The following is a 27,274-nucleotide window of genomic DNA, read 5'->3' on the forward strand; positions in this document are numbered from 1 at the left end:
AACCCAAATAAATGGTGCTCAAAGTAAATACTTTGAAACCAGTGGACTTAAGTTAATCCAGTACATTTATTTCAATGATTCTACTCTGAATATGATCTGTTAGGATAAAAGGAAGCATGTTGGGTTGAGGAGGTAAAAGCGATGACTGAACATTTTTATTGCATTTTTATCCTGTTTCAAGTGTATCTGAAGAAGTGTGCATGCACACGAAAGCTCATACCAAAATAAAAACTTAGTTGGTCTTTAAGGTGCTACTGAAGGAATTTTTTTATTTTGCTTCGACTCAGACCAACACGGCTACCTACCTGTAACTATTTTTATTGCAGTAATAGATGGCTGAAAATACTGAAATAATCTATATTTGGAAATGGTGCTGTATTTTGAACCAGTTTCTGTATGCCTAGAGAGGACAACAATTCCCTTCATAAAAAGAGCAGAAGTGCACTGCATAATATTAATATCCATGGTGACTACCAATATTTATTGGCATGAATCGAGAGTCCTGAAGCAGACATTACTACTGTGGTAACAGCAAGCATCAGTGGAGAGCCTTCAGCTTCAGATATATCCCATTCATGGACTGGGTGACAATTTGCGGCATGGGAATCGGGAGGTTGGCAGGATCAGGCAAAAGTTCAAAGCGCTGGAGTGTCAGGGCAAGAGCAACCTTCATTTCATTCATGGCAAACTGTTGTCCAATGCAGTTCCTGAGTAGAATAAAGGGCAACATTACATTACAGACAGAAGAGCATTGTGGAGAGGGTCAGATCAGTGCATTTTCTGATGTTGCTCCTTCACTTTTAGATTTCCCTCCCCAGAAATGAATGTCTTGCATTGTTCTCCTTTGTGTGCCCAACCCTTCTGGCATTTGAGCATATATTGTTTTATGCTGGCAATTTTTTCTGCTTTGCTGTAATATGCATTGTCAATTATTTTTATTGCATTTTCTAGCATTTCAGTGTTTTAATTCCAAAGCTGTTCTGAGAGGTTCAGCTAGGAAGCAGCTGATACATAAAAGTTATAAACAGAACAGTAATTAAATGCACTTAGGCGAGGCATAGGATGTGGGTGGCACTGTGGGTTAAACCACAGAGCCTAGGGCTTGCTGATCAGAAGGTCAGCGGTTTGAATCTCTGCGACAGGGCGAGCTCCCGTTGCTCAGTTGCTGCTCCTGCCAATCTAGCAGTTTGAAAGCACGAAGTGCAAGTAGATAGATAGGTACCGCTCCGGTGGGAAGGTAAACGGCGTTTCCTTGTGCTGCTCTGGTTTGCCAGAAGCAACTTAGTCATGCTGGCCACATGACCCGGAAGCTGTACACCAGCTCCCTCGGCCAGTAAAGCGAGATGAGCGCCGCAACCCCAGAGTAGTCTGCGATTCGACCTAATGGTCAGGGGTCCCTTTACCTTTAGGCCAGGATTGGCAAACTCGGCCCTCCAGATGTGTTGGTACTACAACTCCCATGATCCCTAGCTAACAGGACCAGTGGTCAGGGATCATGGGAGTTGTAGTCCCAAAACTTCTGGAGGGCTGAGTTTGCCTATGTCTGACTTAGGCAGAGGAAATATTAATCCTAAAAAGTGAATCCAGGTATTGATTTACAAAGATCTGAAAATATTGGGTATCCAATAGGGTTCAGACTCATCCACAATTTTATAAGCCTTGAACACTTATAAGTTGTGTCTTTCATGGAAGATTAATATCAAAGTCTCCTGTTATGGGGGGAACGGTGCAAAGTATAGGTGAGAAAATATTTACCTTGGCCCTGCAGCAAAAGGCAAGAAAGCATATGGGTGGCGATGCTTTGAATTTTCTGTGGAGAATCTTAGAGGATTAAATTCCTACAACAGAAAATAAGTCATGGAATTTTGGATTAAAATGGCAACTGATATAGTGGCTGAAAGAGCTAAAAGAAAAAAAGGGCATTCACTAAAAAAGAATACTGTTCTATACCCACTTACCAGGTCATTGAGCTCCATGGGTCTTAGTTCTATATAGGATTATAGGATTGCACGCTTAGCAATATGTTTTCCCCAATGTAATCTGAAGGAAATTCCTTCACATCATTAAATGCTTGGGCCACATTAGTGTGGATGTTATTAAAACTGTAAACAGCCATTGGGGTGTCTGTGTCTGACCAGCAACTAACCCGCAGGGGTTAGGAGGGAAATGCTAACCTCCCCCCCCCCCGCTGTGGTGCTGATGTTGCTCCTGAAGTTGCTCTGTGAATGGAGAGGAAAACCTTCACAGTTTATGGAAACAGCACTTTAGACAGCAAATACCAGCCCAGGTGTGCATGTGGAATTTTGGCAGGACACTTCCATAAACCCTATTCTGGATTAGAAATGTGTCCTGGATCAGGATTCCTCTGTACTCCTTTGACAATCCATCACAAGCATCAATAGAATATTATCTCTCAAAAGTAACTATTCAACCATTGTCAGAGGAGCACAGAAATTACATAAATCAACCAATATATTTAGAGGAAGTACAAGAAGCAATTAAAAAATTAAAACCGAGAATGTTTTCAGGGCCTGATGGACTCCCAGGAGAATACTATAAAGTTTTTAAAGTAGAATTGTAACCATGGCTAACTAAGCTCTTTAACTCAGTGCTAGAGGGTGGGCAAGCTTGACACACGTCAAAATTAATTTCAATATTTATGTCTGATAAACACTCCACTAAACATGATTCATATAGGCTGGTTGCTTTAATAAATGTAGAAGCGAAACTATTCACAGCTGTAATGCTTAAGAGATTAAGTGTTTTCATAGGTCAATACATCACCACATTAAACAGGATTTATACCCTCAAGGAATATATCAGACACAACGTAATCTATCACTTGCAGCTACGAAATACTCAGGGGACATTAATTTCACTTGATGTCTTTAAAGCATTTGATAGTGTTGAATGGTCCTATTTGAAACTCTTACTTTCTAAATTACAATTTGGAAAAGAAATTCTTCACATGATTCAACAAATTTATTCAAAATCTTCAACTATAATTACAGTAAATGTATATGATGCTGCTCCAATAAACCTCAGCATGACCTCCTACCAAGGATGCCCTCTGTCGCCACTGCTATTTGCAGTAGCAATAGAGACCTTAGCTATACAACTACATGCAGATGCCTGTGTGAAGGGAGTGAAAACAGGAAACATTGAACATAAATTAATATGTTTGTGGGTGCCACGTTGATCCAATTGCTGTGGGTGCAAGATCCAATTGCTGTGCTTCAGTCTTTGAAAGAACATTTAGAAAGTTTTTATCTAGTTGCAGGATTGCAAATTAATTATGCAAAATCAAAAGTACTACCAATTAATTTGACAGAGACAGTTCAAACACAGCTGACAGAAACGGCAAATATAAAGATAGTCCATGGAGGATTTAAATACGTCGGGATAACCTTAACAGTTGATCTCAAACCACTAAATTGAAAAATTATAAGTCCCTGCTCAAAATGATAAACAAAAAAACCCTGTCCAAATGGAAGCAGACACGTCTTAGCTGGCTAGGCCCCACCACAGCTATAAAAATGTCAATTCTACCAAAATTATATTTCCTGTTTCAGGTTTTACCAACATACATCTCTCCTGCTACGCTTTTAAAAATGGCAAAACAAATTGTTTTCTTTTATTTCATTAGAAAAAAGAGCCAGACTCAGTCATCAAATCTTATTTAGACATAGGAATAAAGGAAGGGGGCTAGGAATATCCAATCGTGGACCATACTACAGTTTTCCAAATTAAATCATTGATACCTCTCATTAAAGGCAAAGTAAATCTAAAGAATTAATTTCCTTTCTGTTCACAATAGCCAGACTATTTATTGTCCAATGATGGAAGGAAACTTCTAAAAAATAATAATAGAGGCTTGTGTTAATAACATCTGGGGCATTGCTCTATCAGAATGCCTCACATACCATGGGTGATTAATCAAAGGCATCTCCAAAAAAGATACATTTAACATGATCTGATCTCCCTTTTTCTCTTTTATTGAAGGAAGGAGAACAGGATATTTTAATGCCACCATCATCACAGAGGTGTCTATGGAGGGGATATATTAATTGAAAATGTATTGTATTGTAACTTTTGAATAAATGTCCCTCTATTTAATTAACTCATATGTTCATCATTCTGTTCATAACCAATTCTATACAGGGAAAAACTAGGTCTGATATCGGAGCTGTGTGCAGATATATCTAATTTTTTTCTTTTTGCCAACAGCGGCTAGCAGGGAAGGGATTTGGATCAGAGTCATGGTATATGGATGAGAAGGAATTTAGCTCTATAAGTGAAGTCTCTCTCTCTCATGCACATACTGTGGAGCTGGTATTATCCTCATGGAGAAACACAGCCATCAGTTGTGCTTATTTGTTTCTGCTCCACACCTAATACCATATCAGAGGATAGATGATTTGGCATTAGGCCATTGATAAGCAGCAATGGACTAAATCAGCCTTGCTTAGCTTGGTGGCCTCCAGATATTGCTGGACCAGAACTCTCATCACCCCAGCACAAGGCTCATGGTCAATAAGCTGTAGCCCAAACACCTGGAGGGGAACTAGTTGGAGAAAGTTGGGATAAAACTCCCCTGCAAATTGGAATACTTGTAGAGGAGCTAAATTAAAACAAGCAACAAGCTAGTAAAACAAACCATTGAGATAAATTAGCACATCTAGGACTACAGATGTGTACATTCGTAAACACAAAGCACTTTATATGCATTATAACACTGTGACACAAGATGGTGCTGTGGAGTCCTGTCTGTCTCAAATGAGAATTCCCTGAGTGAAGTATACGACATGTTTAACTGAATTGATGTCTAGATCCAGCTCTAATCACTTGCAGCAGTGTGGGTGTGACAAAGAAATTGTTAATCATTTGGCCTTTCTTCCTTAAAGAATTTTTTGTGTTCCTATCAATTGTTTTGATGTTCTCTGCTCTCCTTTACTCCAAACACATTAGTCTCACCAGAAAGGTCTTGTTTAGCCTTTTATCATTTATCCTGGGGGCACTGTTATGCAGTGGTTCTGCTCCTTCCTCCTGGGCTGTGTTCAGAAAGAGGTATAGGGGAATGAGTGTTCGGACCCCTGGGCTCTCACTTGTGGGGTACCTCAGGGTTCTGTCCTCTCCCCCATGCTTTTCAACATCTATATGAAGCCGCTGGGAGAGATCATCAGGGAGGGTTGGGCTGGGTGTTCATCAGTAGGCGGATGATACCCAGCTCTACATCTCTTTTAAATCAGAACCAGTGAAGGCAGTGAAGGTCCTGGGTGAGTGCCTGGGGGCAGTTGGAGGATGGATGGCGGCTAACAGATTGGATTTGAATCCTGACAAGACAGAAGTACTGTTTTGGGGGGACAGGGGGCAGGCATGTGTGGAGGACTCCCTGGTCCTGAATGGGGTTACTGTGCCCCTGAAGGACCAGATGCGCAGCCTGGGAGTCGTTTTGGACTCACAGCTGTCTATGGAAGTGCAGGTCAATTCTGTGTCCAGGGCAGCTGTTCACCAGCTCCATCTGGTATGCAGGCTAAGACCCTACCTGCCTCAGACTGTCTCGCCAGAGTGGTGCATGCTCTAGTTATCTCCTGCTTGGACTACTGCAATGCAATCTACATCAGGCTAGCTTTGTAGGTGACCCGGAAACTGCAACTATCCATAATGTGGCAGCTAGACTGGTGACTGGGAATGGTGGCCGAGACCATATAACACCAGTCCTGAAAGACCTACATTGGCTCCCAGTAAGTTTCCGAGCACAATTCAAAGTGTTGGTGCTGACCTTTAAAGCCCTAAACAGCCTCAGCCCAGTATACCTGAAGGAGTGTCTCCACCCCCATCATTCTGTCCGGACACTGAGGTCCAGCTCCGAGGGCCTTCTGGTGGTTCCCCGCACTGCAAGATGTGAGGTTACAGGGAACCAGACAGAGGGCCTTCTCGGTGGTGGCGTCCACCCTGTGGAACGCCCTCCCTTCGGATGTCAAGGAGATAAAAAATTACACAACTTTTAGAAGACATTTGAAGAAATCCCTGTAGTGGGTTTTTAATGCTTGCTGTTTTTATTATGTTTTAATATATGTTAGCCCCTTCATGGATGCTTTTGAATTATGGTGCTGGAGGAGACTCTTGAGAGTCCCATGGACTGCAAGAAGATCAAACCTATCCATTCTTAAGGAAATCAGCCCTGAGTGCTCCCTGGAAGGACAGATCGTGAAGCTGAGGCTCCAATACTTTGGCCACCTCATGAGAAGAGAAGAATCCTTGGAAAAGACCCTGATGTTGGGAAAGATTGAGGGCACTAGGAGAAGGGGACGACAGAGGACAAGATGGTTGGACAGTGTTCTCGAAGCTACGAACATGAGTTTGACCAAACTGCGGGAGGCAGTGCAAGACAGGAGTGCCTGGCGTGCTATGGTCCATGGGGTCACGAAGAGTCGGACATGACTAAACGACTAAACAACAACAACAATATATGTTAGAAGCCACCCAGAGTGGCTCGGAAAACCCAGCCGGATAGGTAGGGTGTAAATAATAAAATTTATTATTATTATTATTATTATTATTATTATTATTATTATTATTACTATTATACCTCAGGATTGTCCCAAACCTCAGGATTTCTGTGAAGACCATAAATATCCAATGCAGTTAGAAAGCCTGTGGAAAAAACAGACACATAATGTGGTCCATAAAAGGTTAGCCACCCTTGATGGAAGTTTAAGAGAAAGTGGAATTAAATAGTGAAGACAGGGTAAGAATGAAGGTGCCAGAGGAAGGGACGAGTTCAAAAGAAGTCTGCAGAATGGAGAGAGGGAAAGCCTACCTTTTGGTAAGGTTCGTCCATCAGCAAAGGTCACAGGTGAATTCAGTTCTCGTGCTATAATAGGTACTGGAGGATAAAGCCGAAGGGTCTCCTTAATGCACATGGTGCTGTACGTCATCTTTCCCAAGACGTCCCTTAAAGACACAGCCCAAAATTACTGGAGTTAAGTCGCATAAGGTTTTGTTCAGATGAAGCAAAAAAGGAGACAGAGTGGAATCTACTATTTAAGCTGTCCTTGCTCAATACAAGGGATGGACGGAGGGGAGAAATTTGATTCAGTTCACATTTAAAGGTGAACTTATCTAGCTCACACTTTCTGGAACAAGATGTGAACTGAAACACAGCCACGCTTCAAAACCTGCATTTCTCCAGCCAAATAACATGTGCAAAAATGGACATTCTAGTTGTAAAGTGTACAAGAAGATGCATATATTAGTGAATAGTGCCATGGTCGGATCCCTTCCTGGTGCAACTGGACTTCTCCGCAACCCTTGCCCTTTGCAGGGAGGTGGGACTGATTCGGATGGTCTACCCCCACCACTTAATGGATCCAAATGGTTTCCAGAGAGTGGTAGGGGATGCTTTATCCCATGTAATGGCCTTTCAGCTGATTCCCTGGTGGCCCGCTGGAATGTGGAGTTAACCAGGGCTATAGACTGTCTGGTTCCGAAGCACCCTCCCCAATGGCATGGAGCCTGGACAGACCCATGGTTTATTTTTCCTGGAGCTGAGGGTGATGAAACAATCGCCAAGATGGCTAGAGCACTGGGGGTGGAAAACTCACTCTGAATATGACCGGACATGGACACGGGTTAGAGCTCAACATCGAGCCTACCAAGTGGCAATAGTGATGGCAAAGAGGACCTTCTTCACCGCCTCTACTGCATCTGCAGAAAACAGCAGCAGGAGACTCTTTCAGGTGGCTCGCAATTTAGCGGAACCACCTGTGGCATCAGGGCCTGGTAAGGACCCCAAGATTTCCTACAATGATTTTGCAAAGTTTTTTTGGAGATAAAGTTGCTCAGATTCAGAAAGAGGTAGACTCCACCTTGGGAGCATGGCCGGGGCAGGAGAGTGCTAGATACCAAGGAAATAAACAACAATTTGACTTTTAGAAGACATCTAAAGGCAGCCCTGTTTAGGGAAGTTTTTAATGTTTGATGTTTTATACTGTTTTTAAGCTGTTGGGAGCTGCCCAGAGCGGGTGGGGAAACCCAGCCGGATGGGCAGGTTATAAATAATAATTTATTTTTATATTATTATTCTGAATATATTCTGTGCTTTTAGGGCTGTTTTTAACAGGTTTTTTTATTTTTAGCTGTATCTTTTTAAATTTATGTCATTTGTGTCCTTGTGTCCTGTGCTAAGAGAAAGAAGAAGAGGAGGAGGAGGAGGAGGAGGAGGAGGAGGAGGAGGAGGAGGAGGAGGAGGAATTTGGACTTGATATCCTGCCTTTCACTCCCTTTAAGGAGTCGCAAAGCGGCTAACAATTTCCTTCCCCTTCCTCCCCCACAACAAACACTCTTTGAGGTGAGGGAGGTTGAGAGACTTCGGAGAAGTGTGATTAGCCCAAGGTCACCCAGCCAGCTCCTTGTGGAGGAGCGGGGAAGCGATCCCAGTTCACCAGATTATGAGTCCACCGCTCTTAACCACTACACCACGCTGGCTCTCTTTAGAAACAAGTTAAATAAAAAAATAAAAATGAGATATGGCATACAATCCTACATTTTATTATCGGAAATCAAACCAGATGTTCTAAAAATCATGCAGGGAGCATACATGGATAGAGGAGGCATCCCTCTTTAGACGTTATCCCTCAGGACATTAGGGACCAGGAATATGGGTGAGACATTGGGCCTATCTATTGCAACTGTCTTACCTCTTCATCTGTCTGCTCCAATTCCAGTTTAAGAACATTAGAAGGTAGGAGAAGGACCTTGTAGTTGCAGCACCCTGGTGAGACTATATTTGTTTAAATTCTAAGAATTGCTATTCAGTTTGCATCTCTACACACGGTATAAATTTTCACATGCCAAACTTATATAAATCAGTGTCCCGCAGTGAGATATTTTTTGTGATATATTTCATTCCTTTATTATTTTTAGGCAATGCGGACCTGACCACACTAGCTACAGTATATGAGTGTAACAGCAATAACAGTGATTTAAATGTAGAAATAGAAATCAGAGCTTCTCTTTCTACACTATAGGATTGGCCCATCTTTCCTGAAACTTAAGCAAGCTGAGGCCTCTGGTCACACTGCTTTGATCCTAAAGTACTCTGTAATATTGTTCTCTCTCATCTTCTCTTAATTCTTAAGAAGCCTCATAACATGACCCAGGAAATACACATTTAAAGATAAACAAGAATTTAGTCTGACCATTGAATATCCTCCTGTTGCCCAAGAAGCTCCATGATCTCCTCTCTGCATCTCTGCTGATGCTCAGGGTTCTGGGCCATACAATAAAAGAGCCAAGAGATTCCACTAGCTGTGGTATCATGACCTGCAGACATGAATGTGTCCACTTCTGCACGTATGTCTTCATCCGACAATGGATTTCCATTTTTATCCTAACCGCACGGAAAACAGTGTTTTATACAATTTGTGAGATCTAATATTTTAAATCCTCCAATACTGTCCTCCTTCTCACAGCTCACCCCAAAACCTTTCAAAAAAGGGGAGGTGCTTCAGAAAGCAGTTTGCCAAACTGCTCTCTGAAGCACCCCCCCCAATTAAACAGCTCACCTGGGCCACCTGCCACCCATGATGCTTGCTCACTCATGTGTCTACCCGCCATTCTGCCATCATGCTGGACTTGACATGGCCACCTGTCAGCAGCCACAGAAACTGCAGTGTGATGACAGCCTTACCATTTTATGTATATATTACAGACCATGGGAGTTTTCCTTGGGCTATGTCATCTGAACCGATTAGTGATGGCTGGAAAAGCCCTTAGCAATATAGCATGCATAGGTGCATTATTTTTGCAATGTTCACCTTTGCACAAAGAAGAATATCCAGGAAGTCCAAATGCCTTTTCTTCAGAATCTTTTCAAGCTCTTTCTCATTCTTGAGGGAATCCTTCCTCTCTCTTATTACCTTCTCTGCATTGAAGACATACAGTATGAAATGAATAAAGCTATGCGCAAGAGGCAAGCAAATATATTTAGACTGTGTTATGCTTGTGGTAACAAAGCCTTTTATTAGCAGAGCTCTGAAAAGGAAGCTTAGGATGATCAGTAGCTTAAAGAGCTTAAACGGTCTCCAGTCCAAATTTCAGTCCACAGTTGGGAGCATTAAGGCTTCCGAATGCTGTTTTCTGGGAACCACAGGAGGGGAGATTTCTCTTGTGTTCAGGTTCTGATTCCTGGTTTCCCACAGAAGTTGTTGCCAGAAAGAAAAGATAACATACCTGTGTGATGCTGGGCTATTTTGCAAGCTTTGTAAAACTGACGTCCTTTGGAGGTCAACCAGTAAATGAGATCACTGTGATAAAATGGTGTTTTCATTCTCTGATTAATGAGGTAGTTGAGATCAAATACAGTCTGAATGTAGGAATTATTGCTGTGAACAGTGAGAAAGTAGGAACCAATATATTCACAGAATATACACAAAAACCTACACAAAAAAGTGTAGGTTACATATTTATTAAAAATCCCATTGTCAGCAACACACACTGCTCACATTCTCCTTTACATTCACAGCTGTGGCAGTAGATGTGTTGGAACATTGTATTAGCTTAGTAGTAGACTGGATTAGAGCCAAAAAAACCTGAAAATCAATAAAGATAAGGCTGAGGTACTGTTAGCGGGTGGTTTCCTAGGCTGGAAGGAGTGGGGGTTGCCTGTTTTTGATGGATTTACACTTCCTGTGATGGAGTGGGTACATAGTTTGGGGGTACTTCTGGATCCTTTCCTGTCCCTTGAGGGTTAGGTGGCCCTGGTGGCATGTAGTGCCTTCCATCAATGTTGACTAGGGGCCCATCTGCACCCCTATCTGGACAGGGATAGTATAACGTCTGTTGTCTATACAGTGGTACCTCATGTTACAAACGCTTCAGGTTACAAATGCTTCAGGTTACAAACTCTGCCAACCCAGAAATAGTACCTCAGGTTAAGAACTTTGCTTCAGGATGAGAACAGAAATCATGCTCCGGCGGCGTGGCGGAGAACAGTATATATAGGAAAAGAAAAGAAGAAAAGAGAAGAAGAAAGAAGATTAATAAAAAATAAAATTGACTTCCGATTAAACCCATTGTACGGTACTGTTACTTGTTTTGTTGCTTTACACACAGCATCATATTATTATTTTGCTTTCCTAGTTCAAAAGAAATTTATTACCTTTATTTTTCAAGAATCATTCAAGGTCTGCCAGGAGTTTTTTTAATTATTGCAATAGTTTTTTAAGTACTCTTTGAATATTTTCCATTCTTCATGTACCTTCTATATCAGATACCCTCTAACTCTCCCCGTCATAATAGCCAACTGTAAATATTCTATCATATTGACCTGCCATTTGGTTATTATAGGGATCTTTTTGCTTTTCCAATTCCTTGCGTTCTTCTCCAATTCCTTGAGATCGTTCTTTCACAATACTCTAAGGAAATGGAGTCTCTGTTGGGCTTTCTTAACCACCTGGGTTGTATTGATTTTCCAAGTAAGGTCTTCACTGAGATAAACTCCTAGAAATTTAAAGGAAGAGACTATACAGGTAGAATTTGCTCCCCAAAAATGGAGTGATGGCCATCAACCTGAATGGCTTACTTCTCATGTCACTGCTGGCCCACGGCACAGAAAAGAAGGGCTGTATCTGCCTGTGGCTCCCACCTTGTCTGAAACAGGCATCTTATACTGACCTGTCCATTTCACCATTTTTCTGGTAGCTGAAGGCACATTTCATAATGATACCGAGAGTCATCACTTTGATATGTTCAAACACCTCCACTGATGCTGTGGCGTGGTTGAGTACCAGCTTTTCCAACACATCCTAATATATTAGGAAAGGTTCAGAAATGAGAATAGGGAAGTATCCAGAATGTTTTGATGATTCATTATTAGGCACTGGAATATAATTTGCTGTGGTTGATATAGGAAAACAATAAAACTTCTAGTTTTCAGTGCATCGGATCATCAAACATGTCCAACAATGGATTTTGCTGTTTAATGTAATAGAATGAATGTTTACTGTGTCCCCCCTTCTTTCTCCTTCCCCAATCCCATACAGCCTACAGCAGTAATGTCTCACACTGAACGTAATGCACCTCCATGCTGCCCACTAACATTCCCCTGAAATGACCCCTACATTTGGGAAATGGTTTTGCCAAGGTGATGTGTGGCTGTCCTCTGAGAGAGACATAGCAGTGTGCTTCAGAAGTTGCTGACTGAATGTGGACTCTCGAGCAAAGAAGACAGTTCAGGAGGTTCCCGGGAGTTAATTAACTGATCATTAATTCACATGGGTATAAAGGAAAAAGTGATAGCACATAGCAGGCATCCCAGTCCCCAACTCTGGCTGAAAAGCAAATACAACACTGCACATCCCGTCAAAGTGATGCATTTAAATATTCAACATAGAAAGCTGACGGTAGTCAGCATCTGTCTGTCCTGAAAATGTGAATGAACTCATTAAGACAATATTAAGGTTCACAAGTTTATGCATAAATTATAAAATTCAATGCTGGTATAAACTCATTGTCTGCAACCCAAAGGGCTGCTCAACTGGCTCCAAACTTTGAAGGGGGTTTCTGACTCAAACTTTTCAGAAGATTTTGGGAAACGGCAGAGGAAGTCTGGTCAAAGAAAAAGGAAAAATTGAAGTTCCTATGAGTCTACTCAAAGTAGAACTATAACCACGGCGGTAGATAAGCAATTTCTTAGAATGGAGATCACCTAAAAGTAGCAACGGCATTTCTTACCAGCATCTCCTTGACTGATTCTGCCATAAGAGGTACATAAGGCTTCAGAATATTGTAATGGAATCCGGGAGTCAGCAATTTCCGGTGCTGTTGCCACTTTGGCCCATTCAGGGCAATAAGCCCCTTTCCTGGCAGGAGAAGGGAGAAAAATGAGGAACAGAAGCCAAAGATAGTGTTATCTTTCTTAGGCACATGCACTAAGGTCACATGTTAAATTATCCACTACAGATGAAGGAGTTTGCAGTAGAAGGATCCCTCCCCTCCTATATTTGTCCCGTGTAAGTAGGCACTTAATTGTTTCATTCACGTTAGGAAGCTCCCTTCCATAAGAATCTGTGCACCTGCTACTGGATTTCTGAAACATGGTTTGCAGTGGGGAGGGCTTTTTTCAGCTGGAACTTGCCAGAACTCAGTTTCTGCACCTCTCAGAAGGCCGCCATTGTCATTATAAGAGAACAGGCGAGGGGGTCATGGTGAGTTCTAGCACCTCTTTTTCTAGAAACATAGCACTGGCAGTGCAAATATTTGTCAGCATAGGTGCATAATGGCCACCGCAGGTGAAGGGAGGGCCACAAGAATGACACAGGAGGCTGGTAAATTATAAATTTTCCCCATTCCTTATTTAAAAAATTTATCTTCCTGGTTTCTCATCTTTCCAGTCATTTTTGCCAATTCAACGTAATCCATCCACTTGATCAACCATTCTTCTCTAGTAGGGATATTGTCTTCCTTCCACCTCTGGGCTAGAAGCATCCCCACAGCTGTTGTCAAGTACATAATCAGTCTTTTCTGCTCCTTTGGTATTTCTGCACCTATAATTCCTAATAGAAAAGTTTCTGGTTTTTTAACAAAAGTTATTTTAAACAATTTTTTCAACTCATTATATATCATTTCCCATAATACTTTTATTATCTTACACTTCCACTACATATGATAATGTAATGACTTCCTTTTCTTTGCATTTCTAACATGTATTTGAACTAGTCCTATACATTTTTGCTAACTTACTAGGGGTCAAAGTAAAATAAAAAAATTCCTTCAGTAGCACCTTAAAGACCAACTAAGTTTTTATTTTGGTATGAGAACACAGCTACCTACCTGTAACTTACTAGGGGTTAGATACCATTGATACATTATTTTCATATAATGTTCTTTCAACGTACAACATGCCGTAAATTTTAAATCCTCCCTCCATAACTTTTCCCATGATGAAATTGGATATTATATCCAAAATGTCTCACCCATTGTATCATTACTGATTTAACTTCTTCATCTTCCGTATGCCACTTTAATAACATTTTCGAAAGTAATTCTACATTATTTCCCACTAATTCTTTTTCAAACCTTGAAAATTCATTACTAAATGCATTTCTTTTGTCCATCTGAAATATGCATTTTTAATTGGTAATACTGCAACCATTCAGTTAGTAAATGTCTTATGTCTTCAAAATGTTTCAATTTTAACTGATGTTCTACTTCCGTTAACAGCTCTTTATATGCTGCCCATTCACTTTTCGGTTTTAACTTTTTCAAAGATAGTGCTTCTAGTGGGGAAAGCCACCATGGTGTTTTCTGTTTCAATATTTTTTTTATTTCTCCCATACTACATAAACTGATTTTCTTACCAAATGGTTTAAGAAACCTTTATGGACTTTTACTTTTTCATACTATAAATATGCATGCCAACCAAATCTATTGTCATGACCTTCCAAATCTAAAGTTTATATGTTTTTCACCCAACCGTTATACCTTTTATTCCATCATATTCCTCACCAAAGTCTCTAAAACTAAAATAAAAAATAATGGCGACGGGACATCCCTTTTCTTGTCCCTTTTGATATTTTACACTTTTCAGTTATTACATTATTTACAACCAGCATTGTCTGCTGATCTGAATAAATTGTGTCAATTCCTCAAGGGAATGACTCTCTGAAATTTCAATCGTTTTCTTCATAAGAGGTCCATGAAATGTTATCAAATGCCTTATCTGAATCTACAAACATTAATGCCACTTGCTTTTCATTCCTGACCTCCAGATACTCTATTATATCAGTTATATTCCTTATATTATCTTACATCTAGTGGGCAGGAAGAAAACTGGCTTGGTCTTTGTGAATTAACTCCTTTAACACCATCTTCATACGATTTGCCAACACATTGGCAAATAATTTATAGTAATTATTTAATACGGAGATCGGCCTATAGTTTTTAACTGAAAGTAAATCTGTGTCTTGTCTTGGAATTAATGTAATATAGGCTTCTTTCCAAAAGTCTGGCACTTTTCCCGTATTCAATATCTTATTCATTACATCTTTAAGAGGTTGTGCCAGAAAATCTTGTAGTTTCTTGTAATACTTTGCTGATAGTCCATCTGGCCCTGGCGACTTTCCTATTTTAGTTTGGCTAATTACCTGTTGTATCTCCATCATTGTTATAGGTGCATTTAAATAATTAATTTTCTCTTTCGGAATTTTTGGTAAATTATTCTGCTATAAATATTCTTCAATTGTTTCCTTATTCTCTTTATCTGCTCGATATACCTCTGTATAATATTATACAAATTGTTTCTTATATCTTTCAGATTATTTATTATCTTCCCCTCTATTTTCAATTTATTGACTGTTTTCATCCCCTGTTTCTTCTTCAACTGCCATGCCAATAATTTCCCTGGCTTGTTGGCAAATTCAAAAAAATTCTGCCTTAACCATTTTATCTTCCATTCAATTTCTTGATTTATTAACATTGAAAATTGTTTTTGTAGCATTCTTATATTCTGTTTTATTGAAACTTTACCGGGTTTTTGATAGGCACTTTGTTGCATAAAGAAACTTCACATTACTGCCTTGCTTGTATCCCAAACCATGTTAAGGTCTGTTCCTTGGTTTAAGCTTAATTTTAAAAAAATCTCAAAGTTTTTTCTTCTTTCTGCAAGGTGGTGTCAGGGAGTCTTGAAAACAAATGAGCCTGGTTAATTAGAAATAAGATTTATTGGGGGGGGGGGAAACCCCAGTAAAGTTCACAGAGCGGCAAACGCTGCTGTCCACCGATCAGTAAAGACGTTCCTACTAAGGAGGCTTCTTCTGGCGAAACCAAAAGCAGCCCAGCCTCCTTTTGTGACGTATTCTGCCCTGAAGGCTGCCTATTCGATGAGAGCAGGGGCTAAGGGGGTCAGACCCCTCTCCTTCCTCATTTCCAGACACGGAGCTTCCATGTTCATTCCCGCTCTCTGAGCTAAGACTGTTTCTCATCTCTGTCATTTGAACTTCACTGGTAAGCTGCCAAACTGCTGGCTGTAGGCCATCAATGCTGGTTCCAGTTGACATTCCTGAGGGTTAGGGAGAGGCCTCCTGACCATAGCTGCCAAGTTTTCCCTTTTCTCGTGAGGAAGCCTATTCAGCATAAGGGAATTTCCCTTTAAAAAAGGGAGAACTTGGCAGCTATGCTCCTGACTGAATTCATCTAGTCTTGTGTTTAATCACCTTTCTTCCTGTCTGCCTTCTCCATCTGCCTGTACTTCTTCCCTGGGAAGTGGTTTATTCATGACAGGTGGTTTGATTATCCTAAACTGTTTCATTTAATCTCCACCTAAATGCAGAGTTCCCTTCTCTCAATTCCAATCATACTCAATTATGATTCAAAAGTGTCATTGGTTGTATATCTGTTATTTTAGTTCTTAATTACAGTTCACTTGATATCCATATCGAGTCATTTCTCCTGGCAGATTGATTTAGCTCTGGAAAAAAATGTGAATTCTCTGTCCAGTGGCTTTTTAAATCTCCAAATATCAGTCAATTTAAAATTTTCCACCATTTTGAAGAAGGTTATGGGCAGTCTCCCTTCTTTAGATTCAGTTTTCTTTATTGTTCTATCCATCTCTAAGGAGACTACCTCATTTGTATCTCCCATTAAGATTATTTTCTGGTACACCTGTAAATCAATTAGCCAAACAAATACAGCTGGCACCTAAACCCGTGGAAAGCTTAAGGTTAACAAATACCAGCAGCTTCCTGTAGACCCAAAGGAAATTTGAACTTTGGAAGCTGGGCATATACATAATTGTCTGATGCAAGAATATTACAGTAAATACAGTGAGAGACAATACATACCAATCCATGGAATTAGGAAGTTGTACGCTACAAGAGCTTTAGGATCTGAATAGTGAGATAAATGAGAGAAAACTGTTTGTGAGAACAAATTTAAATGTTTCATTTGCTAAATTGTACTCTGTTGCCTGAATCTAGGGGATTCCTATGGGCACCCAGAGCTCTCTCACTTGCCTTTCCTTGCTTTTCAGCAGCCAGATCTGTTGCACACTCATACATGTTTGCACATGCAAATTAAGACAAACAACCTTTGCAGGCCCAGCTTATTCCAAGGTGTGACCATTTCCTTGCCCAGCCTTGGGGACTCCGGCCATTTGTTGCGCAAATAATTGTGTTTTCCCAATTTTGAAAAGGTAGCATCCAAGTCTCTAACGTATCTGTTAGAACCTTGAACTTTGTAGCCTGTAATGTTCCTTATCTAACAATCTGATTTGAGCACTAAAGGCTTGGAGAGAACTAAAGCTGAGAGTTGGAGCTAGGGTTGCCAGACTCAATAGAGGACAGGACTTCTGTGCCTTTAATTGCCCTGCTCTCTTTTGAGTATGGAAACGTTAAAGAGAAACCAGCAGACCCTTTGTTTAATTTCCAAGCAAAGGGTCTGCTGGTTTCTCTTTAAGGTTTCCAGACTCAAAAGAGAGCAGGGCAATTAAAGGCACAGAAGTCCTGTCCTCTAGGGTTGTCCTCCAACCCTAGTTGGAGCTCTTTGCCTGGCAGTGACGGCCAGGTCACTGACTGGGACTGATGGGAGTTGTAGTTCAAAACATCTTGAGGGCACCTGGTTGGGGAAGGTTGCTTTAGGCTGCCCTTGAAACATGAATCACTTACATTCATATCTCGATAAAAGCAAAGAACAATGGAACTTACTGCACAGAGATAAGTGCATGGATAATTTTGACAGCCTCTGGCATATTTGTGTAACTGCATGGTTAGAGGGACATAAGATACAAATTTCTTACCGCCTCCGCTGTACACTGCCTTTGCATATTCGGGGTGGTTGATGCACAGGAAAGCCAAGAAATTTCCAAACCAACGTGGATAACAGTGTGGGTACTTTTCTGCCCATGCAGCTACATTCAGGAATTCTTCCCCAGGTTTCATCTGCATCATTTTGTTTTCAAGATCGGTAATCAGTTTACAACTTCGTCATTGTGATTAGTAGATGTGATTTCAGATGTGAAAACAGATAATCAGATAATGCAAAAGTTTATAACTTTAAGCTGCTATGCATATGTAACAGCTGATTTATTGACCCACTTGGCTCAATGATAAAACCACAGTCTTTTTACATCTGCTTTCTTTCTGTTCTGTATTGGCCTCCCCTTACCAAGTCCAACTGAACCTCTTGGGGGGGGGAGCCACCGATTTTTACAGTTCAAAAGTCCCCCCCCTATTAGAATAAATTAAAACATTAGGTAAAGGTAAAGGGACCCCTGACCATTAGGTCCAGTCGTGACCGACTCTGGGGTTGCGCGCTCATCTCGCATTATTGGCTGAGGGAGCCAGCGTATAGCTTCCAGGTCATGTGGCCAGCATGACAAAGCCGCTTCTGGCAAACCAGAGCAGCACATGGAAACACCGTTTACCTTCCCGCTGTAGCGGTTCCTATTTATCTACTTGCATTTTGACGTGCTTTCAAACTGCTAGGTTGGCAGGAGCTGGGACCAAGCAACGGGAGCTCACCACCGTCACAGGGATTCGAACTGCTGACCTTCTGATCAGCAAGCCCTAGGCTCTGTGGTTTAACCCACAGCGCCACCTGGGTCCCTGCAAAACATTAGACATGGGTGCATTAGACATGTGTGCAAATCTGAGAATCTTTCCCCGCTTTTTCATAGGATTAGATAAGAGAAACATATTGATCACAAATGCAAACAGATGCAGGTCAAATAAGGGAGCCAGGAAGTAGAGGTTGAATGTGGGACTACAGATTATCAACTTGGGGAGGCCACAATACATAACCCTGTTCAAATTGTCAGCCTTCCAGAAGGAGACTGAAATAGATATACAGTGGTGCCTCGGTTTATGAACTTAATCTGTTCCGGAAGTCCGTTCTTAAACAAACCGTTCTTAAACCAAGGCGTGCTTTCCCATAGAGAGTAATGGAAAATGGATTAATCCGTTCCAGACAATGAAAAACAACCCCTAAAACAGCAATTTAACATGATTTTTACTATCTAACAAGACCATTGATCCATAAAATGAAGGCAAGAATCAATGCACTGTACTACAAAATAAATAAGACTGTATTGTAGATGATAAAATCAAAATTAATTTTTTTCCTTATGTGCACTGATGATAGTCATTGTTTGGATGGGGGGCTTTTATCCATTTTTGCAGTCACACAATCAACCAGTAGCTGAACTGGGTTCCATAGAGTCACAAAAACAAGTCACAAAAACGAAGAAACAAACCACAGTCACAAAAACGAAGTCGCAAGCCACAGTCACAAGTCAGTCCCATAAAATGAAGAACAAGTCACAGTCAAAAAAATGAAAAAGCCACAACCACCCCCCCCACACACACACAAAATGCAAAAAAAGATAGCAAAAAACGCTGCAAATATCACCTCTGTGTTGTGTGGGTGCTCAGGACTCAACAGCTGACAGACTCAACAGGAAGCCTCTGATTAGCAGTGGGGGACTCAATTTACAAATGGAACACACTCAACAGGAAGCGGAACATGTTCTGTTCCAAGGAAAAGTTCATAAACCCAAACACCTACTTCCGAGTTTGCAGCATTCTTAATCCAAGTTGTTCATAAACTAAGCTGTTCTTAAAACAAGCTACCACTTTACATGCAATAGCTGAGCCAAAGTCCAGCAACATATGCAATCAATAAAGTTGTGCCCACCCCCAGCTCATTGTATTGCCAAGTTGATTCATTTAAACCATAGCTTTTGGCTTCACAAAGGTGTGGGAGGTGCTACGACTTCCACAGTGGTGGAAGGCGCTATGACTTCCACAGTGGTTGTGCACCCTGTTCATAGTGGGCAGTGACTGTGGCCCCTCATGGGTGACCCTCCATTCACAAGGTGAGAGGAGTCACATCCCAGCCACATTGCAGGGTGGGATAGCCCACCAAAACTAAAGTTCAAAGTGCCCAGTAATGGGCAACCAATAAACTGGAGCCTGGTCTCTCAAACCAGTGCCATGGTACCCAAGCCAGCTGCCTTGCAGGTGCAAACAAACTGCATGACAACAATAATAAAACAGCACATTTGATAGAAGATACCCTTTCAGAATGTGATATGAAGCAGAGAAAGCACTGTGGTAGGATTCCTGTGATCACACACTATGAATTGGAACCAGTGCTCCAGAAAGTAGTTATTCTGTGCCCTACTCTTTAGGCACAACTGAACTGTGCCTGGTAACACAGAATCCAGTCAATTTTCAGTTCCTTATTGAGAAATGCAATTTCACAAAGAGAGACCCAACATCTCACCAGGAAAGTCAGAGAATCCCTTACCATGTGGATATGGCCGTATAGCCAGTGGCTGGGAGGTCCTGGGAAATTTCTAAAACCCTTGATCAGGTTCTGCCTTGTCTGAAATAGCTGGATGGCTTTCAGAGCCACACAGGTGAAGATCAACATCACAGTCCAATAGAAAAACTGAGAGAAACTCCCAGGGAGCCAGGACCACAAGGGATTGATTAGATTCCCCATGGCCAGCTGACTGCTGCTTCGTTTTGCTCACTGTCTAGAATAAGTCCTGAAGACTTTCTGATTCGGCTGGCACTGCTGGCTCAAAATGCCAGAACAACTTTGTGGCAGCTGGTGCTGTAGTTATATGGGAACAGCTTGAACCTCCACCCAAACGGTCTGATTGGTTTCCCCCCTGTGGGCGCTGTATCCTCACCTTTCCCTGCCTTCAGAGCTGCATCCAGATCACTGTTATTGGGAAATACTGTAATAATTCACTGGATCCAGATCACTGTTATTGGGAAATACTGTAGAGTAATAATAATAATTTGCACGTAGGATGCTTATATATCTTATCAGGGACGTATGTATTTATTTATTGGCATGAATTGAGAGTCCTGAAGCAAGCATTGCTACTGTGGTAATAGTGGAGAGCCATCAGTGGAGAGCCTTCAGCTGGGTTGGGTGACAATCTGCAGCATGGGAATCAGGAGGTTGGCAGGATCAGGCAAAAGCTCAAAGTGCAGGAGTGTCAAGGCAAGAGCAGCCTTCATCTCATTCATGGCAAACTGCTGTGCAATGCAGTTTCTGAGTAGAATTTAGAATTAGAATTTAGAATAATTTATTGTCCAAGTATCAACCATATTTGGAATTTTGCTTTGACTACATTGCAATGTAAAGAAAAACATACCTCATACAAACACTATTCCCCTCACAATACAACAGCACAGCTAAAAACCCCATACCACCAACTGGCCTCCCTTTCACCCACAACTACAGATTCAACAGTTTGATAGCACAAAGAAAAAAGCTATTCATGTGCCTGGACGTTTTTGTATATAGAGTCCAGATGGGAGTATATCAAACAGGTGATGACCAGGATGCAAAGGGTCTACAGCAATTCTCTCTATTCTCTTCCTGATTCGAGCGGCATAAAGTGTCTCTATTGGAGACAAACTAACACCAATTACCCTCTCTGCAGTTCTTATTGCTTGCTGGAGCCTCTTCTTATCCAGCTTAGAGGCTGTACCATATCAGACAGTAATGGAATTACAGAGAACAGTTTCAATAGTACCTCTATAAAATTGGACCAGCGATTCTTGGGGCAGATTAAATTTCCTTAGTTGTTGCAAAAAATACAATCTCTGGTGTACCTTTTTAATAATAATATTGATCTGACCAATTCAATTTTTGAGAGATCATAGAGCCCAAGAACTTAAAGAACTCTACCACTACATGTTACCAAGAATGGAGATTGGCAACAAGATGGGAGGATGCCTTCTAAAATCAATTATCATTTCCACTGTCTTTTGGGAATTTAGCACCAAGTTATTCCTGCTGCAGCAGGAGACAGGATGATCTACTTCCCGCCTATATGCAGATTCGTCATCCTTCCGAATAAAGGGCAACATTACATTACAAACAGAAGAGCATTCTGGAGATGGTCAAATCAGTGCATTTTCTGATGTTGCTCCTTCCCTTCCCAGAAATGAATGTCTGGCACCATCTTTGTTCTCCATTGTATGCCCAACTGTCTTGGATAGTGGTGGGTAGGTGTTTTTGTTTTGTAGTTTTCCCATTCCTCCTTGGTTGGTTGTTTCCAGAGGGTGATGCTTGGGGAGTTCTGTTATGTACTGAGCTTGGATCCTAGAACAATAGTCAGGTAGGATCCTAGAATGCAACAACCGATTGGCCTGCAGGTTTAGACCAATCAGGCTCCAGGAGGGAAGGAGAACCAGCCATTCACATGGGACCCATTTGTAAATAATGTATATACAGCCAGAGATTTGGAAGAAAATTCAATCACTGTTACTATGAGCTGAAATAAAGAGCATGAAATCGCTACTCGACCCTGAGTATATTTCACTGGCGACAAGGATGGGATTCCGCTGAGCTGACTATCACGCACCGCACCACGTACCGTAGCCCGCCGCCAGTCACACCACTACATCGCATCGTGCATCCAAGCTACAGCTCCGGGACCCAAGGACCCAGAATGGCAACCGACAGCAGCTTCACGCAGTCCAGCCCAACCTCAGGAGACTGGGAAGGGTACACCACCCGTTTCCAGTTCCTCCTTGAGGCAAAGGATGTCACCAACACAGCCAAGAAGAGGACGACATTCATCTGTGGAGAGGAGACATTCGAGATCGCCCGGGCCCTCCTCGCACCTGAAAAGATTACGATTGTTCCCTACAACACGGATGAAGGGGCACTTCTTGCCACAGCCTTCAGTGGTAGCATGCTGCAATGCCTTCTACACAAAGCGGCAGGCCCCCGGGGAAGCCATAACTGAGTATGTGACCTCTCTCCCCCCAGGCCACCAGGCTCTGCAACTTCACAGAGCTTGAGAACATGCTCTGCGACCGCTTCGTGGGTAGCCTGAGGGACGAGAATCTGCAACGATGCCTCAACGCCAAGAAGGATCTGACGTTCCAGGTCACCCTAGAGGAGGCCCTGGCATCTGAAGCCTCCGAGAGGTCCACACAAGGGTTCCAGCCAACGACTCAAAATCCGACAGGGAGGACGTGCACTGAGTGCAGCAGCGCACACAAGCAACACGCCCATCTGCCTTGGCCAGAAGAGGGGAACTGCGCAAGCTGCGGGGAGAGCCACGAGAAGAGGACTTGCCGTTTCTGCAATGCAGAGTGCAGACAATTCAGAAAATAGGGACATATCGCCCGGGTGTGCTATGCCTGCCCCACCCAACGCCCCGCATCAGATGGCTGACCCAAGAGTCCCAGGCCCTGCAGCCCAACACACCAAGGCAACTCGACGGAGATCACGGACTGTCGGGTATACCAGTTACCCCATTCCAACATAGAAAAAAATTACATTGAGGTGCAAATAGAGGGGCTCCTGTGCCGCATGGAGCTCGATACAACCGCCTCCAGGCACTCACACAGGACCTTCACTGCCTTCACTGGTTCCAATTTAAAAGAGAGGTAGAGCTGGGTATCATCCGCATATTGATGGACACCCAGCCCAAACCCCCTGATGATCTCTCCCAGCGGCTTCATGTAGATGTTAAAAAGCATGGGGGAGAGGATGGAACCCTAAGCCACCCCACAAGTGAAGGCCCAGGGGTCTGAACATTCAGCCACCCCCCACACCACTTTCTGAACACGGCCCAGGAGGAAGGAGTGGAACCACTGCATAACGGTGCCCCCAGTTTCCAGCTCCTCTAGAAAGTCCAGAAGGATGCTATCATCGATTGTTTCATAAACCGCTAAGAGATCCAGCAGAACTAGGAAACGGCTCTCACTTTTGTCCTTAGCCCGCTGGAGATCATCAACCAGTGTAACAAAGCCAGTTTCAGTCCCATGATGAGGCCTGAATCCCGATTGGAAGGGATCCAAATGGTCCGCATCCTCCAGGCGTGCCCGGAATTGTTCGGCAACCACCTGCTCAATCACCTTGCCCAAGAATGGAAGATTTGAGACTGGGCGGTAATTGGCCGTATTGCCCGGGTCTAAAGATGTTTTTTTTAAGAAGCGGTTTAATGACTGCCTCTTTCAGCAGGTCTGGGAATGCTCCCTCACAGAGGGAGCAACCAGAGGTACCACTGCAATGTATATAAAGCCAGACGGGTTTTTTTTGGGGGGGGGGATTCAATCACTGTTCCTATGAGCTGAAATAAAGAGCATGAAATCACTACTCAACCCTGAGTATATTCCAAGTTCTCTACAGCCCCATTGAAGGGACGCGGGTGGCACTGTGGGTTAAACCACTGAGCCTAGGGCTTGCCGATTGGAAGGTCAGCAGTTCGAATCCCTGCGATGGGGTGAGCTCCTGTTGCTCGGTCCCTGCTCCCGCCCACCTAGCAGTTCGAAAGCACATCAAAGTGCAAGTAGATAAATAGGTACCGCTCTGGCGGGAAGGTAAACGTCGTTTCCATGTGCTGCTCAGATTCACCAGAAGCGGTTTAGTCATGACCTGGAAGCTGTACACTGGCTCCCTCGGCCAATAACACGAGATGAGTGCCGCAACCCCAGAGTCGTCCGCAACTGGACCTAATGGTAGAGGTCCCTTTACCTTTACCTTTGCAGCCCCATTGAGACTTCAATGCGGGGTCCCCCCCCCCATGCTGTTTATTACCTACATGAAACTGCTAGTGGCATCATCCAGAGTTTTGGAGTATGCTGTCAGCAATATTCTGAGGACACACAACTCTAGTTCTTCTTTACATTTGCAGGTGTGGCAATAGATGTGGTGGACTAATATCTTGTGTTACTGGTTTATCAGCTTTATGGGTGCAGTATTAAGCTGCCAGGAACAATGTAACCTGTGTCAAGTATTTGTTTGGCGTATATTGTCAGCAATAAGTTGATGTTTGCAATGGCGTCGGGCCTACGAGTAAATTTTGCAAAATCAGAAGCCTTGTGCTTCAACACCCCTCCACACACCCAAAAAGAACTCACCAATACCACCAAGATAAAACCAGGTCTGAATAAATTCATGGATTCTTATCTCATTACACATGATAAAGCTATATTTAGCCATCTCACCCCTTGCTTTTTCCTGTAAGACCAATTGCAGTCATTAACAGCCACCAACGGGTTTCCACACCTATCAGTCAATCACCCATTCCCACCACCCTTCTAAGTAATACCCCTCCCCACCCTCTCACTATATACAATATAAGGGTCTGGTGACTTCTGTTTCAGTGTATCTGAAGAAGTGTGCATGCACACGAAAGCTAATACCAATAACAAACTGAGTTGGCCTCTAAGGTGCCAGACCAACACGGCTACCTACCTGTAACTATTAGATAACCTGTATGTTAGATTATTGCGACACGTTATACTTGGGTGTATCTCTGAAGACAGTTACAGAAGCTTCAGTCTGTGCTCACCAGGTTGCAAACATATTGCACCAATGCTGGTGCAACTGCACTGACTGCCAATTAGTTTGGGATTACCTAGTCCCTCCCAATGTGAGCTAAGGACAGCTAACTTTATGGGTTTAACCCCTTCATGCATTAATAAGATTCAGGTATGCAAGTTCTGCAGTGGTACCTCGGGTTACAAACACCTTGGGTTACAAACACTTTGGGTTATAGACTCTGCTAACCCGGAAGTAGTATCTCGGGTTAAGAACTTTGCCTGGGATGAGAACAAAAATTGCGTGTTGGCGACGCGGCAGCAGCGGGAGGCCCCATTAGCTAAAGTGGTACCTCAGATTAAGAACGGTTTCAGGTTAAGAATGGACCTCCGGAACAAATTTAGTTAGTAACCAGAGGTACCACTGTATGAGGCTTGTTATCCCACAATAAGGACAAACAATTGGGTCCAGGGGCTAGAGGAAGGAATCCAGGGCCATCCATTGAAGCTGACAGTTGTTAGATTCAGCACAGACAAAAGAAAGTATTTCTTCACACAGTTGAACTATAGAATTTACTCCCCAAAGATGTAATGATGGCTGTCATTCTGAATGGCTTCCTTAGCCATATGCAGATTGCAGAGCTGACTGCAACAGTGGATTTGCTTCTCATGCCACTGCCAGTCCATGGCACAGAAAAGAAAGACTATCTGCATGGGGCTGCCACCTTGTCTGAAATAGGCACCTTATACTGACCTACAGCAGCTTCCTGTAGACCCAAAGGAAGTTTGAACTTTGAAAGCTGGGCACATATGTATATGCTCTATGCAAGAATATCACAGTAACTACAGGGATGCATAAAATAAGTGAAAGAAAATACATGCCAATCCATTGAATAAGGAAGTTTTATATCACAAGAGCTTAAGGAACTGAATAGTTTTAATAAATGAGAGAAGTTGAGGTTAGCATGACATGGTAAACAGTATCTGTAAGAACACACTTACCGGTAAATGCTTTGCTAAATTGCCCTATGTTGCCTCATTCTGGGCGATTCCTGTGGGCACTAAGAGCTCTCTCACTTGCTTTTCTTCAGGCCCAGCTCCCCCATTGACTCTAGTGGCGCAATACACCACGGCGCCTGGGCGATCAGGGGGCGCTGAGGGGCGCCCCAGCAAGTGGGAGAGCTTCGCGGCGGCCTCCCTTTTCCCTCCACCAGCCGCGCCGCGAGAGCACTGCATGTCATTGGTAGAGGTGACGCCACATGGCAGCACCTCTACCAATGAAACGCAGCACCCTGTTGGTGGGAAGGAACCCTGCATGGCCCAGCCTGCCCAGGCACCCTGCTCCGCTGGGAGAAGGGAGGAAGGCAATCCGGCGGCATCGGACAGGCAGGCGGCCTCCGGCACAGTGCAGCCCTGCTGTGAGGTGCGGGGGCCGCCGTGAGGCTCCCGCCGTCCGGCACGCCAGGTAAGAGTTTTCCTTTTTTTTAAAGAGTGAGGGGGCGCACGAGGGATCCCTGCACCAGGGCGCCCAATGACCTTAAGACGGCCCTGCTTTTCTTTGCTTTTCAGCAGCCAGATACAATGCACACTACCACATCTTTGCACATGCAAATTAAGACAAACAACCTTTGCAGGCCCAGCTTGCTTCAAGGTGTGCCCCTTTCCATGCCCAGCCTTGGGGACTCCGGCCATTTGTGGGACAAATAGTTGTGCTCCCCACACTTTCCCAAAGGAAGTATCCAAGTCTCTTATGTTCCTGTTGAACTTCGTAGCCTGTAATGGGCTTTATCTACCAATCTGATTTTGCTGAGCCATGGCAAGAATTGGAGGTGATAGATTTGAATGCAATAACATACTTGCCTGCAACAGAGGAGTGGCAGTCTCAATTACCTGGGCCTTCTTCCTACAAGAGCCAAGTACCTCCTAGAAGAACTCATTTTCATCTTGTGGCTGGCAAAGTAGCTGCATGA

General features: G+C 42.9%; 1 protein-coding gene and 1 pseudogene across 2 annotated transcripts; one reads left to right on the plus strand and one right to left on the minus strand.

Annotated features, from left to right (window-relative positions):
• Positions 1 to 523: 523 nt before the first annotated feature.
• LOC118088550 (cytochrome P450 4B1-like) lies at positions 524 to 20,689 on the minus strand. Of its 2 annotated transcripts, none has more exons than XM_060276924.2 (12): positions 20,308 to 20,689; positions 17,798 to 17,939; positions 16,845 to 16,889; positions 12,739 to 12,866; positions 11,680 to 11,810; positions 10,237 to 10,388; positions 9,822 to 9,928; positions 9,204 to 9,394; positions 6,824 to 6,957; positions 6,593 to 6,657; positions 1,756 to 1,838; positions 524 to 707 (listed from the first exon to the last, which is right to left on the minus strand). In XM_060276924.2, exons 1-12 carry the CDS (start codon positions 20,503 to 20,505, stop codon positions 539 to 541), a joined length of 1,545 nt encoding a protein of 514 aa, XP_060132907.2. In that variant the 5' UTR covers positions 20,506 to 20,689; the 3' UTR covers positions 524 to 538. The 2 variants fall into 2 exon arrangements, with proteins under 2 accessions (XP_060132907.2, XP_088530208.1); XM_088674082.1 differs by having other exon boundaries at positions 17,798 to 17,979; positions 20,308 to 20,445.
• A 1,788-nt stretch (positions 20,690 to 22,477) lies between these two features.
• Positions 22,478 to 27,274, plus strand: LOC148685049 (uncharacterized; annotated as a pseudogene).

Source organism: Zootoca vivipara, chromosome 7 (assembly GCF_965207765.1).
Source record: "Zootoca vivipara chromosome 7, rZooViv2.hap1.1, whole genome shotgun sequence".
Classification (NCBI taxonomy): Eukaryota; Metazoa; Chordata; class Lepidosauria; order Squamata; family Lacertidae; genus Zootoca; species Zootoca vivipara.